This window comes from Musa acuminata, chromosome BXJ2-3 (assembly GCF_036884655.1).
Source record: "Musa acuminata AAA Group cultivar baxijiao chromosome BXJ2-3, Cavendish_Baxijiao_AAA, whole genome shotgun sequence".
Classification (NCBI taxonomy): Eukaryota; Viridiplantae; Streptophyta; class Magnoliopsida; order Zingiberales; family Musaceae; genus Musa; species Musa acuminata.
Window position 1 is genome coordinate 33,287,211 of NC_088340.1, and position 16,301 is coordinate 33,303,511.

The following is a 16,301-nucleotide window of genomic DNA, read 5'->3' on the forward strand; positions in this document are numbered from 1 at the left end:
TTGCTAACTATCCTCCTCCTCCCTTTCTAGTTTTGAGATCATTCAAGAAAGGTGCGAGAAAGGATTGTCTCCTGAACCTGTAAAAAGAAGAAAGTATTGTAAGAGGGTGGTTGGTCTTCGCCCATTGAAGAAAGACCGTCAATGAATGTCAATAGCCTCAACGGAAGAGAAATCGGGAGTGGATGTACTTTATTTCTGTGCCATTTCTTTAATATTTTTCTTTTCGACGTTTTCAAGTTTAAATGCCGATGAACAAATTTTTGAATCAATATTTTTTTATTGAAAGTACTAATTTATCCCCTCTTAATACTTGATCCTAACAAAATATTCTTTACTCATCCAAGTTTAAGGTTTTTATGATAATTAGAATTTAAATTGGTTCACTAGAAAATTATATGAAATTTGATTGACAAAATTAGTAAATATATGATGACAGTATTAGCACAACAATGTTGAAAATTTGATGATATTAAATATCATTAAATTGGATGATCTAACCCTCCAACTTTAAATATCCTATAAAATATTAGTAAAATAATTATTAGGTGGAAGCTAATGAGAGTCGCATGAAATTGGATGTCAAATATTTCCAGCAATTTGTACGCCATCAGAGTTTACAGGGGCAAATATGTTACTCTGCAAACTTTGAAGGATAAATATGTAAACTCACATTATAATTGTTAGATTTAGATTAATAGAGAGGAAAACTAAAACAAGACAGAAAAATAGAAAGAGGCGGCCCTTCAAAACCCTCACCTTTTTCCCCTTATGCCTCGCCATTAATCCTCCGTTCTCCTTCTTCTCGTGGAGGAACTCCAACGACTCCTCCTTGTCTCGGCAAGAAGCCATAGACTTAATTGGTAACCTAACCCTACTTTTATTTTTTTCTCTTATTCGTTTTCTCCCTTTCTTCTGTTCTTCGGCGAGCTCTTTGCTGGCAGAATTGCTGCTCCGCGTCGTTATTGGAGTCCCGGAGCAAGGGCAGTCGGGTCGTCTTCGGCGCGGGAGATGGAAGGGGGTGCGGGAGGCTACAATCCGCGGACGCCGGAGCAGGTCTTTGGAGATTTTCGAGGCCGGCGGGCTGGAATAGTGAAGGCTCTCACAACCGGTACCCAATCATTTTGTCCTCCTTGTTTCTCTCTGTTAGATCTCGCGGTCTGTTGGGTTGGAGTAAACTTAGTAATTTTATGTTTTTTGGCTGTAGATGTGGAGAAGTTCTACCAGCAGTGCGATCCTGGTGAGATCCCTTGCTCTTGATTGGATCCTTTGGCATCAACATTTGTTATCGAATCCACCGGCTTTTGCTTCCTTTCTTGTTTTTGCGGTTTGGTTGCAGAGGAATTACGGGGAGGAAAATCTCTCTCTCTCTCTCTCTCTCTCTCTCTCTCTCTCTTCTCGACCTAGGTTCCGGTGGTTGGGATGCTTAGGTGCTTACGCTTTTTCTTTTCTTGGATTCTTTTTTTTCTCTTTACCTTTCCGTGAAAGCAATTTTTTTGCATATTAGTCCCCGAAATCTTTTTGGTTTTTTGTTAATTCTCCAAAGCTTTAAATTGCAATAAAGCCCCTAAAATATCGTTTTAAGTACCAAAGCTAATCAGATTGGAGTTGCTCATGATTTAATTTGACCCTTATGCCCCTAAGTCATTATATTACTTCTGACGATGATGGAAAGTTGGTTTTTTTCTTTTCTCTATCTTGTAAGAAAGAAATGGGAGATAGTCTGAGGGCATCTTGATTACATTTATGTGATTGTATAATGCATAATAAATGTATGAAAAGTAGCATTGCCCAAAAGATAAGTTCTATGTTGAGTTTTCAGATTGGTTATTGAGTATGAGTTATCCTGCCTAGGGAATGATCTGCTTCTGTATGTTGGATAACAGTGGACTGCATGGACCATCCACAACAAGAAGGACAAATAATGTTGAAGACAAGTTAACAGTGTAGGTTGGAACCAGACGGCCCATTGGTTGACCTCCCACCAAGACACCTTGAAACATGAGTTTGATAACTGGAAGAGAGGCTCTTATCTGGGTAACGAAGGGGTGGATATCAGAAATAGTTTCAAATAATAATGGAGAGTAAGGGATAGGAAAATGGTAGAGGGGCATGATGGGAATGGAACTGAGAAGAAATGTCAGGTCATCACAAAGTTAAATAAAACTTTATCTTCAGGCAATATGCTTCTTGAAAAGTGAGGGACAATTAATTATGAGGAGGCGGATTCTTGAAGGAGAAGATGATGGCATATTCACTTCAGAAGTTAAGGGTAAAATTGCACAAGTTGTTCCACTGCTAAATTAATTTAAAGTGAATAATAGATATTTCAGGTATACTCTTTTCAGGAGTGGTTAAACGTACCCCAAGAATGTACATATAAGATGTTATGTAATTTCAAGGATTAATACATAATATTAAGGATTATGAGGATTAGTAAGAAAATTCAAAAGATTGGAAACAAAGCTGGAATTTCAAGTGTTAAATGGGGCTGGAGACTGAATCTTTTGCGACGTAGATTTCATTGATTTAGTTGTGATATTTGTACTAGTCTGAATCACATGCTGGCTTTTCACTTAAAAAATATACACCGAAACATGTTTGGTAACTTTAATTATATTTTTTTACTTTTCTGAAAGCACTTTCCTCATTTATAAATATTTGGAAGGCTCATACTTGATAATCCCATATTTTTTATCACTTGCTTGTAAGAGTAAGGTTGTGCACATTATTCCTTCTGAGGCCCTGTATTGGCTGCCTTGTGGGCTGCCCATAATTCCATATTCTTAAGCAACTTTCAACTCTTTTAGCCTCATGACCATCAAATGATCCTTGTAACATAGGCCATTGTTCAATTTTGCACCCTTCGAATGAGACAAAGCTTTGACCACTGAATGCATAAAACTATAAATTATTTTTTTGTTATTTATTTGTATGTTTAGATGCATGGAAAACATAATTGGGGCCTACTGGATGTAGTTTTCAGCTGTTGCATTATTACTGCAATTTTTCTACATACAATAAAATTCTATTACAATGAGAAATTTGTAAACCTGCGGTCTTCCATGCAGTTTGTTTGGCCAAATATCATATGATGATTCTGTAAGTCTCTGATTGTTTTTGCAGAAAAGGAGAACCTATGCCTATATGGATTGCCTAACGAGACTTGGGAAGTGAACTTGCCAGCCGAGGAAGTTCCTCCTGAGCTTCCAGAACCAGCATTAGGTATAAACTTTGCTCGGGATGGAATGGATGAAAGGGATTGGTTGTCACTAGTTGCAGTTCACAGTGATGCATGGTTATTGGCTGTTGCCTTTTACTTTGGTGCACGTTTTGGGTTTGATAAGGAATCAAGGTACTTTAACATCTTTCTTCTGCTTTGCTGATTTATTACTTTGAGATCTTACCATCAAGAACATGTATGGAGCGTTTGTCTTGACTAAAACTTCAATTCCTGGATGTTTATTTGGTTTTTGCAAAGATGTGTTTATAAGTATGCCATACTGGTATTATGCTATTCTCATTTTTTGTTCACATTTATAATAACATATTTGTGCGAAGCATGCATCTTTGAAGTAGCCTTGATTTCTTTCATTTGTATACAGTGGTTTTGTTAAGTTCTTTAGTTATTTTGTATATCTAAGCATCATTCATGTTAGGAATTATAAAACTTAGCATTAGTTCTTCAGTGTGCCTTGTTTTATCTTCTTTATGTACTTATGTTTTGGTATTCTTCATTTTTATCAATAGCTTATATAGTTAAATCAAATGAAAATTTTGAGCTATGAAAAAGAAAAATATTAATTTTGATTTGGTAACATAATTTCTGAGTTTTAGATTTGGAATGGTATTTAAAGAAAAGGCGAGCATGCTTGCAGCTAAACAATAAATTGATAGCTTCCATGTTCTTAATTTTGAGTGTTTCTGTTTATTCAAGTGTATTGAGTCTGCAGCTATACCAGTCACCACGTGGAAGCTGTTTCTCTAGACAATCTGGGAAATATGTAACCTTTTATAAATTACTATTGGTGTTGTTTGACATCTGATGTTCTTAAATATTTTCTGTACACATTTAGGTATCTACTTTACCATAAGAGGATATATTATGGCTCTTGTGCATGTGCAGTGTTATGTACCTTTTATTGTTATAGTGGCATATGTGGAAAAGCTAGGAAAGACTGTTCCAATAACTTCAATAAGTAACTTGTTTAGTTCTTTGCTAATGTTGTGAGCTTGTAAAGTGATGCTAGGCTGCCTTGTAATATGCATTAGAAAGCAATACATAGTAAATAGACTGCTCTAGATTTATGAAAAAAACCTTTTATATTATGTTTATATATTAATTGTTTCATGCTATATGCAAACTTGCTTTAGTAAAATCTGATTAAATTATGAGAACAAATTTCTGAAAATATTGGGCGCCTCAATGCCCATAATTATAACTTGAGATTCCTCCTCTAAAGTTACAAAAGCCATGTTTGATAAGCCACTGGAAAAAATGATAACCTAACTACGTAAGTCTAACCAACTCAGTTGGACTGGTTCAATCTTTAATCCTGTCAGTTTGATGTGGTTTGACTCACCAATATTCTGTGCAGATATGCTTAGGGGGAGAGTAAGTATACTGCCAAAAACCAGATGATCTGTGGTTAGAATGTACCATCCGGTATGGATGGTACCCTACAATGTTTCATTTATAGTTCAGACTAAGATATTATGCAAGTTTATAATATTTCAGGTTGAAGGTCAGAATTATACCTCTCTTCTCTGTTTCTGCTGCTTTAGTTGTATGGTGTAAGCCAAAGTGGAATAATTACATTTTATACTTTAGCAACCTTAAAAGCTAGATTTAGGTTTGGTTTGGTAGGGAGTGTCAAACGACTTGCTCTTGCTTTGCTCGAATTATTCAGGTATCATTTTGATACCTTTTTGTTCTAATGTTCCTTGCCAGTGTCTGAAATTTTGTTTGTACGTATGATTTTTCCAATGCTTAGATTGATTCTTTTTTATAACTTTCTAGAATATTTCTGGAATTGGTTGATGCTAATTGAGATCCCCAAATTCCCAATTTTTCATGGGATAGTTGGAATTGGATACTAGTACTGCTAACCTTTGGGGAACCACACTAATCATGCCTCTTGCGGACATACTAATCATGGCGTTTCTGGACATCTTCTGTCCGACACTGATTCCAGCCATTTAACATTTGTTAGGCAAAACCGAGCTGGCTTTGACTTGTCGAAGCATTTTTCTGATCATTTTAAAAATAAATGTACTTACAATTAAATTCAGATCCTGTTACTAAATTATATGACCAATCCCAAACATGTGCACCTTGCTCTATAGACAAGTTCTGATGTATCTTTTGAATGATGTAAATCTTGTTTGGTGCTTTAGCTGTGGTTTTGACAAGGCTTTGATGGATGTATTTGGGAAGGCACTTCATGTTTTATTGATACACTAGTTTAATTTGAACGAAAACCAGTTAAACAATCAGAAGTTCAAAAGAAGAAAAGTTCGAAGGGTTAAGAAAACTTCGGGCAATCTCTTTCCCATTTATTTTGTGGATGATTAGGAAATTATAGATGAACTCAATGGTGAGGATTTTTGTATGAACTAGGTATATGTTTTTGACCATCTGAACAATGAAATGCTCCATGGAATCTAGTGTTCTGATTTAAATTTATGTTTCTTGAGTACATGATTTAACATTAATGAGTGTTGGTAGTTCACTTGCAACAGCTTCTTTGTGAGCATTGAAATTTATTGTGTGTTCACCCTTTCAAGTTTATGTTGTTTGAATGCATTGTTTAACATTAATGACTCCCAGCAAAGAATTCTGCCTCTTTTTTGGAAGTAAGAGCATCAGTAAACCTCCTCCCTCCTCCCTCTTCTCCCATGCTCGGGTTACCTTAGAATGAGCTAAAGTAACTACTACCTGGATGAGAAACTCATTTTCCAAATTCTTGATCCTTGGTAGAGGTAGTCTACATTTTAAAGATATTTACTTTTAAGGTTTAGGCATATCTACTATCCCAGACGACTGCCAAACTTGGTGTCACTTGATTCTCCATATGTAAATGCCATGTCTAATAACATTCTAGTTGTGAAATCATGGATTAGAAATGAAGAGTCAAGTTAGTAAATAGAATAAATTTTAAGCTAATTGAAATAATTTTTATTCTTGTACTTGTTACATGCATCGACATGGGTTCTCAATTATTTTGGCAAAATAGGCTTGTCAAATCTTGTTCAGTTTTCTTTAATTTTGCATTTAATTACCATATTCTACTAGCCTTTTGTTTTTCTGCCATACTACTTCTAGTGTTAATGTGCTCCACTAAGAGTTCCTAATCTGGTAATCATACTGACTACTGAGTGTACCCTTCTACATGAAAATTCTTTCTTTTTGGAGTGAGTTCTGATGTGTGTGTATCTTGAAGTTAGACTGGTGAACTTGTACCAGTCTTGCATGTTTTTCTGAACTGGTGTGCTATGCCATACGAGATCATGATTTGCTGAACTGCTAAATTCCAGCTTGTATAGGTTCTAAAATATTACTAATAATAATGATGGTTTTCATCCATGCTTCTGTGGTGCCATTTCCTTCAACACATGTATCACATCGAACGATTGATATGACAGATTGGACCATATCAAGGTCTAAGTGAGCATCAGTAGATGTCATTTCTTGCTGAAACATCATGTTAGCCTCTAATTACATAATTACACTTCTTTTTGGCATTTGATATTGGAAACCACAGGACATGCTGCTTGATATCGGGTACCATTATAATTGCAGGAAGCGGCTGTTCAACATGATTAATGGTCTTCCAACTATATATGAAGTTGTGACAGGAGCTGCCAGGAAACAACCGAAAGAGAAAGCTCATAGTAGCAATGGCAAGAGCAACAAGTCTGGTTCAAAGGTCGTTTGGATAGACTGCTTGGTATAAATTGCTCCTTTGCCATTGATATGTGGCTCACTTTTCCTTTTCCCATGCCGCCTCCATTTTGTTTTCAGCCTTCAAGATCCTCCGAGTCCCATGCAAAGACGTCAAAGATGCCTCCACCGAAAGAGGAAGAGAGCGAAGGAGAGGACGAGGACGAGGAAGAGAACGGAAACACTCTATGCGGTGCATGCGGGGACAACTATGGCAATGATGAGTTCTGGATATGCTGCGATATTTGCGAAAAATGGTTCCATGGGAAATGTGTTAAAATTACTCCTGCACGTGCCGAGCACATAAAGCAGTACAAGTGCCCCGCTTGCAGTACCAAGAGATCCCGAGTATGAAGACAGACGATGAACAGGCATGTGGTTTCCGGCTTAAGAGATTAGGGCTTCAGAAGGGACAACCATTTTGAGTGCAGCAGACCGTGGGACCGCAAATTGGAGTCTCCTTGACCCTACTTAAAGACTAATTCATTGCTGTTGATTATTCATAGATATCTAGAACTAGCAAACTAGATCTGCTGCAATTTCCTTGCGTCTGAACATATCTTTAGCTTTTCCTATGAACACATCTGCGGTTGTTTCCGTGTCTGTTTGTGTTTAAGATTTGTGATAAACCTGTTTTGTTTCTTTGTAAACAAAGTCTCCTTATGGTGGAACTTTCATGTTGTTTTGCCAATCTCTAATGCATTTAGCTCATGTCTTGAATCGTAGGCTTCTTTTAGAGATGTGAGTTATGGGTTTCTTAATGTTCAACATGTCTTGTCTGCCTATAAAACCATTTCTGTGAAGAAACCCTACCTATTTTCATCGAGTTGATGCCATTTAACAGGATTTTACTGAAGAACAGCTCCTAAATATAAACGTATATATATAGAGGTAATCTCATATTGATTGGTGGATTGGATAGACTTAATTCTCCCGAACTTAATCCTTCCAAAATGGATCGGATCTAACTATGATAATTAGATTCTAATTCATATCTAAAGCCAAACCCAAATGAATCGAAGTTAAGATGGAGGCGGAATTGGCTTCCGTGTCTAAGCTAAGCGACCAACCACATGAGTAAGGCCTCCCATTGGTCGGTATCCGTGGTTCCCACAGTCTTGCCATCCTTCCCACGGTGCGAGGGCTCGGGATAACCCCTTCGATTTGGAACCCTAAAAAGATCATTTTTGTTCTTCTTCTTGTTCCTCGGAAGGCTCGAGATTCCCGCGGTAGAGCGTATATTTCTGTGGGATCACGGCGTTTCCACTTCTCCCAGGATCATTAACTGCTCTGCCTCCGGGAGTCCGGCGCATTGCGGAACTCTCCAGCGTGCTTTGCCTTCTGCTCTCGTCCGTTGCCATCGTTATACTGGATGCATTCCGTTCTTCGACTAGGGGATTCCAGGTGATTCTCATCCTTATCCTTCCTTGATCATTTTATCGGTCGTCGATGGGTCTTTCTTTCGTTCTTTGATCGCAAGTAGTGTCGCTTCAACGCGCCATTTTGAGCGGATTGCCACGCTTATTCGCATAACGGAAAGACAAGCTTTTCTTGGTACGTGACGAGGGTGCCAAAGATCAACTCTCTATGGATGTTTTCATGTACCAACAAGAATTTGCGTGTATTATTCCGTAAACTATTCTCGAATGACCAATATATTGCTTCAAGGCTAGCGAGGGTAATCGTTCGTCACTTCTATGGTAAGCTGTTCTTTACGGAGATCAGTACATTTCTTCTCAAATTTTAAATGATTTATAAAGTCTTATCATAGAACTCTATCTAACTTGTATCTATGTTGGTTGTTTTAACAAGAAATTGAGAATTTTATGCTCTAGATTGCAAGATCAGGGAGTGTTAAATGTACATTCTCATCGTACCGCTCGTTCACCTAAGCTTGGCTTATACCACATGACCATTGTCATAATTGTAAGACCCACCTGTTAGTTTAGCCTTGACCATAACACATAGTTCTTCCATCTACAATTTTTGGCTCTGTGAAAGTCTTCTAGAAATTTAATTGTCTTTTATAAGTTTTCAGTATGCTTATAGATTAGTCCATTTTCCAATTCTCTACTAGTATGCTTTGCAAAGATTTCTGAATGTCAAAACTCTTAACATCCCAATTTACCATAGAAAGATTAGTTAATTCACATCGAGTTAGATATATTGCTTTAAAAATTTATAGACATGACCCAACTTAAAATTTATCATCATGATAATAATATTGGATGATTACATGTGAAAATAATGTGAAAAGCCTACATGCAACATGACAAAGAAAAGAGCTCGACTAATGCTTTGGTTGAAAATCATGTTTTTTAGCTTTACCATTAGCTATAGTTGTTAGTTAGAAACAGTAGCTGGAAAGTCGATAAAATGACCTTTCTGTAATGGTAAAGCATGAGAAAAAAATTTATTGGCCAACTAGTCAACTACTATAAGTTTACATATATTCTAATTAGTAGAAATTGTGCATTTGTGGAACACTATTTGAGATGCCTGTACAATAGCCATGCACCAATCTGACATATAGAATGATTAAGTGTTTGAGTTTGCTGCTAATATCCCAAAATCTCTGTTCCTATCTGAGCATTAGAAAATAGGTTTCAATTAAAGTTAGATTATACTTGTGGCCGAACACATAAATATGTATTTGGACCAGTAAGAATCGATCATGTGACATCACCAATAGGATCAATCTGGTAGTACTCATCATGGAATAAATGTTGAATGATACATGTCGGCATTTGATGATTACTAATGAGGAAGGTGGTGAACCATTATTTTACTTCCCTGCATGATTTACTACAACATCCTCCAAAATTTTAATTAGTGGTTTGCTCCCACATCTACGTCCTTCATCGACAGGCGTGTTGCCCCACCTACATTTACAAGTACAAACTTATAACATGACTTTTATTGCTACTAATGAACTTTGATAGGAAAAAAATTCAACTCAAAATCTGTCTGCACTACTGATAAATCATTAAAGTAGACAGCAGAAAAATGAATTTTAGAAGGACAGACACATTCTTATAAAGATAACTATTCATATTAGTCTATCACGATGGACAGCGATGGCTTGGGTTTTAGTCATTTGGTCGAATTGGTGATTTTATTAGTATTTCAATATTTTCTTCCTTCTTTTCATATTATTTAAAATGGTGAATGATTGTTATACATATTTCCTTTCAAACCATTCAAACCCTTTGTTTTCTCTCTAAACCTACTGCATGATTTGTATGATTTTTATGTTTCTGCACCATATGCTTTAAATTTGAAGGATCATTTAATTTCTTTTATCCTGCTATTCTACCCTGAGTTGCATCTGATTTATACGTGATTATATATGCTTAAAACAACCATCGGCATGAAATAAATGAGTAGAATTTCCAGTCCTTTCACCTTAATTCAGTGTGTTAAAATCAATGATATCACTAGTCACCAAAACTAATGGATAAACATGTGCTATTGGAAGCACATTAAATTTGCATTTGGAAGTAAGAAACAGATATCAAATTGCATTATAATAATAGCCAATAAAGCAGTTATTACCTATCTTTAGAAAGAACATTTGCTCCAAACTCGATTAGGATATTGGCCATCAGATGCAAACCTTCTGAAGCTGCAACATGTAGTGGTGTTCTCCGGTCATAGTTTTTGGAATTTGGGTTGGCCCCATATTCCAGCAAACATCGCAATAAATCTATATTGCCATTCGTCACAACTTCGCATAGATAATTCCCAGCATCATCCAGATTCAAGATTGCACCATTTTCCACAAGAATGGCAGCAATCCTGTCATTTCCTGTCTTCAGGGCTTCAAATAGTGGAGAAGTCCCAAACTTGTCTGCATTGACGAAAAAGCACTCTATATCTGATCCTTCCTTATAAAATTAATAGGAGACTACTTTTAAATTTGGTAGCTTCACCTACCAATGCAATTGACATTGCTTCCTCGTTGTATAAGAAACTTCACAACTTGTTCATGTCCTTTGCATGCAGCCATATGCTACAGAAAAAAAGATGTTATTATCAGTAAAATTCCCTCATATCATAAATCTATATATCTTGTTATACAACATATAACTGGAGTTTCTATATGCACTATCTTGTAAAACAAATTAATTTGCAAGTTATATGCTTGTTTGTTCTCCTGCAACATGTAATATCTTACAAGACATGCAAACAGACATGTGAGCAGATGTGTCATATTTTAGCTGATTGTTCTATGGCAATGATTGTTTTTAGAAGATAAGCCTGTTGTACCATGCTCAATCAGTACAATTGTTGAGGGAATGATTAGAAATAATGGGCTAAAAGTATTTTTTTTCTTCTCTAGTTATGATGCATAAATTTTGAAGGATGAAATTTTGATGAAATGAAAATGAGCAAAAAGAAGCTTGGTGATAGTGCTTGAAAAAGTAAAATCAAATACAAGTGCAGTTCTCCCATCATAGTCAGTTTTGTTTGGATCTGCTCCAGCATCGATTAAGACTTTTAGACGGTTAATGTCTCCATGGTAAGCTGCACTGTTGACCCCCAATGCTAGCTCAGCCTCTTGCTTTGAGATGAGATATTTGATATCTTGCTCCAACTGCTTGATACTCGGTTCGCTTCCTTTCCCCTAGGTGTTGCAAATAATTAAACCTCGTAGAAAGAAGATACCTGCTTGCTGCTTATTTCAACTTTGTAAAAATAGCTGGTTTCTTCTAGTCTTTTACCTTCAGTAAATTGACGAGCATCTGATTTCCATCCTTGAAGTATAGCTGTGATATGTTTGCTAAGGATTGCTTTTCTATTCGCAGGAGTCTACACAGCTCACAAACGCGCACTGTATATCGTTGTGGGATATTGCACAGTGCAGCAGCATCACCCAGTGCATCATAGGTTGTAAGTTTGGCAATTGATTCTTCTGAGCCATCTTCTCGAACAGCAACTGCCTCCTATGTGGAAAAAGAAATTTCCTATTTATTCAACTGCTGCTTTGTTATTTCTTATTTGCTCCTATAATACCTATGTTGCCTTTTTAGACAATATAATTAATGTACATTGGTCAAGTTTACATTTCCTCCTTGAAATGAATGGAACCTAAGGCTACAACAGTCTATTCTGACTCTATTGTTTTAGGAAACATAGCTCCGGATTGAACCAGCATGCCATTGACATTAAGGTAGTTGTAGTGATAAAGCCTTTTTATGCCTTATGAGAAATCTTGGTTGAAGTTCATTGGGGATTATTTGGTGCTGGTGATTTTAATAAACCAATACAGGTGAAGATTGATACTTTCAGATTTGGTTCCGAGATTTTATAATAAAAGAGGTTCAGACTTCAGAGCATAAGATAAACTTCTATTTGATGACATTATTGGTCTCAAGAGGCATCATAGGACGAGCTAGGATAGTTTTTCATCCTGAGAGGTTTGGTAATATTATTTTATAGCATGTGCCATGACAGTTTTTCATGTGGATTACTGCAGAAACTTAACAACTTGGATTGCAGTTCTAAATTTCTAATAACTTTTCTTCAACCAGAGTTGTCTGTATGCCTTTTTTCCATAGTTAATTGTTATAACGTCCAGAAGTCTTTTCTCCTGAAATAGGAAACTGGTTTACATCATTATATTTGTTTAATTTCTCTTTCTCGTTTCCTACCAATTCTAAGTAATTCACTGTACTGATAGAGAACTAACTTTATGCCACTGATCTTATTTGAATGATACTGTCTCTTCATTTTAATTCTAGCTTTCTTACATTGTGAGAAGCTCGGCACTTACCAGATATCCTAATAATATAATATAGACTTGATCCGCAGGACTTCCTTGTTCTATGACCACTTCTCCTGGGAGGAAGAATTCTTCATTCAGCATCATTACCTGCATTCAGTGTAAAAAATTTCCGTAACACTAGATTTGTGTTATAAGTTCTTGTTAAATGCGTAATGGCAAATAAATAATCTCTAAAGTGGTATATTGCAAAACATACAATCTGATTAAGGAATTCATCTGAACATCCTTGGAAAAGTGGAACTTTCTGGATCACATCAAGGTATAGAATTTGAGATATCTGCAAAAGTATTTTGTAGAATAAGTTTAATTACTATAACAAAAGAATGATTATATTCTGTAATTAAAAGTAACTTTCACGAAAACTGATATGTTTTGTGATGCTAATCATGACCAAGTTCTTATGATTGTGCAAAAGAATAATTGTACTTTACTGACAGTAAACAGGAAACCGATATTAGGAGCAATAAACATTAAATATCCATGATAAATTTAATCAAGGAATTATTGCTTTTCACTTAAAAAAAAAAATTCGTGAACCCAAATATTTGATCAAAAATCCTTAATGTTGTTTATTTTGACAATTGTTACAAGGCAGAAAATGAGCCAGAGATGAACTGTATTTCCTCTGCCGTATATGAATATGATCATAGTTAGCTTGCTTCTTTTTCTTCTTAGAATTTCTGATGTTATGAAATGTCTGGCAAACTTTCATTTTGTTTCTCTTTATTTCATTACTTAAGGATGCACAATTACCTTTGATCGCAAGGCCATTGGGACGTCTTCGAGAACACTTTCTTTGTTGTAGCTACTTTCATACTGTAGTCTTAAATGGTTTTTGATCTGAGATCTGATGTCTTTCCCAAGTTTGTTTCTGTTCATGTACTTGATGAGGTCTGTCATTTTGTCTCGAAATTGCTCAGTCTTGGACCCCTTGACAATCAATGCAGTCATATTACCAATCAGATAGGCGCCAAGTATCATTGTCAGAGAAATATATATCATGCTGAAAACCATCTCTCTAGTATTCACAGCATGTACATCACCATACCCTGCAATAGTATTGGCATGATGTGACAAAAAATGTCAAAATTCAATGGATGAAATGGTAAATCTCAAATCTCATTGAACATTTGAATTGGGATTCTCAGAATAGGGCAATTCCTTTTTCTGTCAGAACATAGCTTGAGGGCCTCCTTCTACCAAAACCCAAAGTAGTTTAGCTGCACCCTGAAGAGTATGAAAGTCAAAAAAAGAACCTTTCAGGACTCACCAACTGTTGCCAAGGTAACGATTGAGAAGTATAACGAAGTAATGTATCGTCTCCAGAAGTCAATCTCTCTGAAGTTTGTGTATTGATAGTCCCCCATCGACAGGCTTCCAATCCATGTATATCCTTCTTGTGCCGGTGGCACTGTTGTTGCTAGGTAATAGAAAACACATGCGGCCGTGTGCGTGCAGTATAGCTCGACCATTATAAGCTTCACGATCCTTGTGAAGAGGTAGTTGATTCTGATGTCCTTCTCCATCGTTTTAAAGAATTGATTGATCTTCCTTGCCCGAAATATGCGAACCCATATGAGAAACCGAATTGCTTCTACTCCCATCATCTGTGTTAAGCGAACATATGAATTATGTGTTTATAATATTCAAGCTAAACTCGCTTTATACTTTACCTTGTAGATGGAGTCCCAAGGAACACATCCAAGAAGATCAACAGCGAAGCTACCCTTCAGATAGCTGCATCACAGGAATCAATTTCCAGTCTTAAGTCCCAGACAAAGTGTTCATTTTCGTGGGATTATATTAAAGTATGCACTGGTAATCGATCAAAGGTGTTATGAACTAGTGGTTTCCTGCTTTTGTCCATTTATATGCAGTGATTGAGCTTCTCCCATCTCAGGGGTAAACAGTGTTGGAAGTGTCTCCACTTCTACATGGATGAACTGTCCTATAACTGGAATGAAAGGTGTTCCTCTTAAAGGATACTCGTAAATGAGAAGTGGCATTGAAATGGCTCTTATCTTTTGTGTCATGGTGCCAACCTTGTTGTCATTCAAGCTGGTGGATAAGTTGTATCAATACTTGGTTTCATGAGGTGGTGGGTGGGTTTCATACCCTAACGTAATCTAGCAATATGCTCTTAGTGCAAGCAGGTCACCTTCCTCGAGTCTTAACAGCATGTTTCAGCTTTCATGTCTATCTAATTTGTCCAAACCTTCATAAACTCTATCAAATAGACATGTTCTAACTTGCGACTGTATGATGCTTTGTGCATAGTATTTTTGTTGGTGTCGTCGAGACATCAAACATGATGATATGGGATGACCATCGACTGTGCTGGTGTTAATCAGCTGTACAAAACGAGTGCACCTACCAAAGCATAAACATTGCCAAATAAGCTCAATTTACCAAACAAATATTAATGATATAGCTCACGAATCCAGCATGATCACCGGAAACCATTGTTCATGTTGGACTTTGCAGTGCGAGTGGCATGGGTGAGTCAGTGCTGAGCTCATGCAAACTGCGAGGAGCAAGCTTGCATGCAGAACTCAATACAGGACGTAATCATGCGTGCAGGAGTCATTCAATGCATGCGGAACCTCACGTAGCATCTGCTCTCACCGCAAGGCGATGCGTCTCCTATCGCAGACCATCTTGTACGTGTGCGCGTCCCTGTACGCCACAAAGAACTGAAACACTACATCAGCAAGGAAGATGACCTGCACGCAGTCGAGGTCTTTTAACGGCTCCGGCAAGCCTCGGAAGAAGCCGAACTCCAGTGGCGTGAAGAAAGCGGAGTAGATGGACCAGACGAAGACGACATCCACCCATATCCTGTACGACCTGCTGAAGCATGATGGCTTCCTACCTGTTCAGTATCATTCCTATCCAAACCTTGTGGAAGGACATGCATGAAGTAGCTGAGAAGACAAGGATACAGTCTGATATGTACGTGTATACCTTCCATTGGGATTGATCACAAAGCTTCTATAGCAATCCCTTGAGACCTTCAGCTTAGTACCGCTACTCCACTTCCTGTTTCCAAGTCCATACTCCCTACTGATCCAAGACAGCCTGCTGCCAACAGACCCTTCGATGTTATCCGCCACTTCGTTCAGCTCAAACTCTCCATTGACCTCTTCACCCATTCTCTCGCCCCCTTCCCTTCTCAGCGTCCGCATGCAAGAAGAGGGAGAAGGATCCTTTATACAGCTACGTGGGTGGAGATTGCAGCATGCATTACGGCCACTAGCAGATGATATTGGTTGTTTTAAGGCTCTCAGAGTTCGTTCTATTTATGTCATCACCTCACTTCATACGTGACATGCACATCAAGTCGACCTACACACACACACACACTCGAGCAACTGCTTACATCTACTTCCTGCGTATCGACTGTGGTTCAGGTACAAGGATAAGTAGAAGAACATGCTGCAGGCTGTTGTTGAGATTTATGTGGTGGATGCTAAAGGTTGAGAGGCCAAAGATGCTAATCAAGTTTGCACCACTAGAAGAAACCCATGGATTCGTTCAAGGACGTACGCTTGTGCTCCACCACAGAGAAAGAGT

The 16,301-nt window shown here is 37.4% G+C and overlaps 2 protein-coding genes and 1 long non-coding RNA gene across 8 annotated transcripts; 2 read left to right on the top strand and 1 right to left on the bottom strand.

Moving 5' to 3' along the window:
• Positions 1-720: 720 nt before the first annotated feature.
• LOC103978496 (PHD finger protein ALFIN-LIKE 8) lies at positions 721-7,660 on the top strand. Of its 2 annotated transcripts, none has more exons than XM_009394308.3 (6): positions 721-860; positions 942-1,108; positions 1,205-1,237; positions 3,124-3,352; positions 6,800-6,947; positions 7,022-7,660. In XM_009394308.3, the coding sequence occupies exons 2-6, from the start codon at positions 1,009-1,011 to the stop codon at positions 7,292-7,294; spliced, it is 783 nt and encodes a 260-aa protein (XP_009392583.1). In that variant the 5' UTR covers positions 721-860; positions 942-1,008; the 3' UTR covers positions 7,295-7,660. The 2 variants fall into 2 exon arrangements, with proteins under 2 accessions (XP_009392583.1, XP_009392584.1); XM_009394309.3 differs by having other exon boundaries at positions 6,800-6,926.
• Positions 7,661-8,016: 356 nt separating this feature from the next.
• LOC135607778 (uncharacterized) lies at positions 8,017-14,978 on the top strand. 5 transcript variants are annotated; one of them, XR_010485260.1, is made up of 4 exons: positions 8,051-8,640; positions 11,749-11,833; positions 14,409-14,546; positions 14,629-14,978. It is a non-coding gene; the product is annotated as an uncharacterized LOC135607778 (long non-coding RNA). The 5 variants fall into 5 exon arrangements; XR_010485261.1 differs by having other exon boundaries at positions 8,052-8,640; positions 14,409-14,536; XR_010485263.1 differs by having other exon boundaries at positions 8,017-8,640; positions 11,749-13,833; positions 14,409-14,978.
• Positions 9,636-15,915, bottom strand: LOC135607777 (potassium channel KOR2-like). Its single transcript, XM_065099841.1, has 12 exons — positions 15,693-15,915; positions 15,354-15,575; positions 14,386-14,465; positions 13,999-14,322; positions 13,482-13,777; positions 12,925-13,005; positions 12,717-12,815; positions 11,665-11,886; positions 11,379-11,567; positions 10,877-10,952; positions 10,496-10,790; positions 9,636-9,822 (listed from the first exon to the last, which is right to left on the bottom strand). The coding sequence occupies exons 1-12, from the start codon at positions 15,911-15,913 to the stop codon at positions 9,726-9,728; spliced, it is 2,202 nt and encodes a 733-aa protein (XP_064955913.1). The 5' UTR covers positions 15,914-15,915; the 3' UTR covers positions 9,636-9,725.
• Between the last annotated feature and the right edge of the window lie 386 nt (positions 15,916-16,301).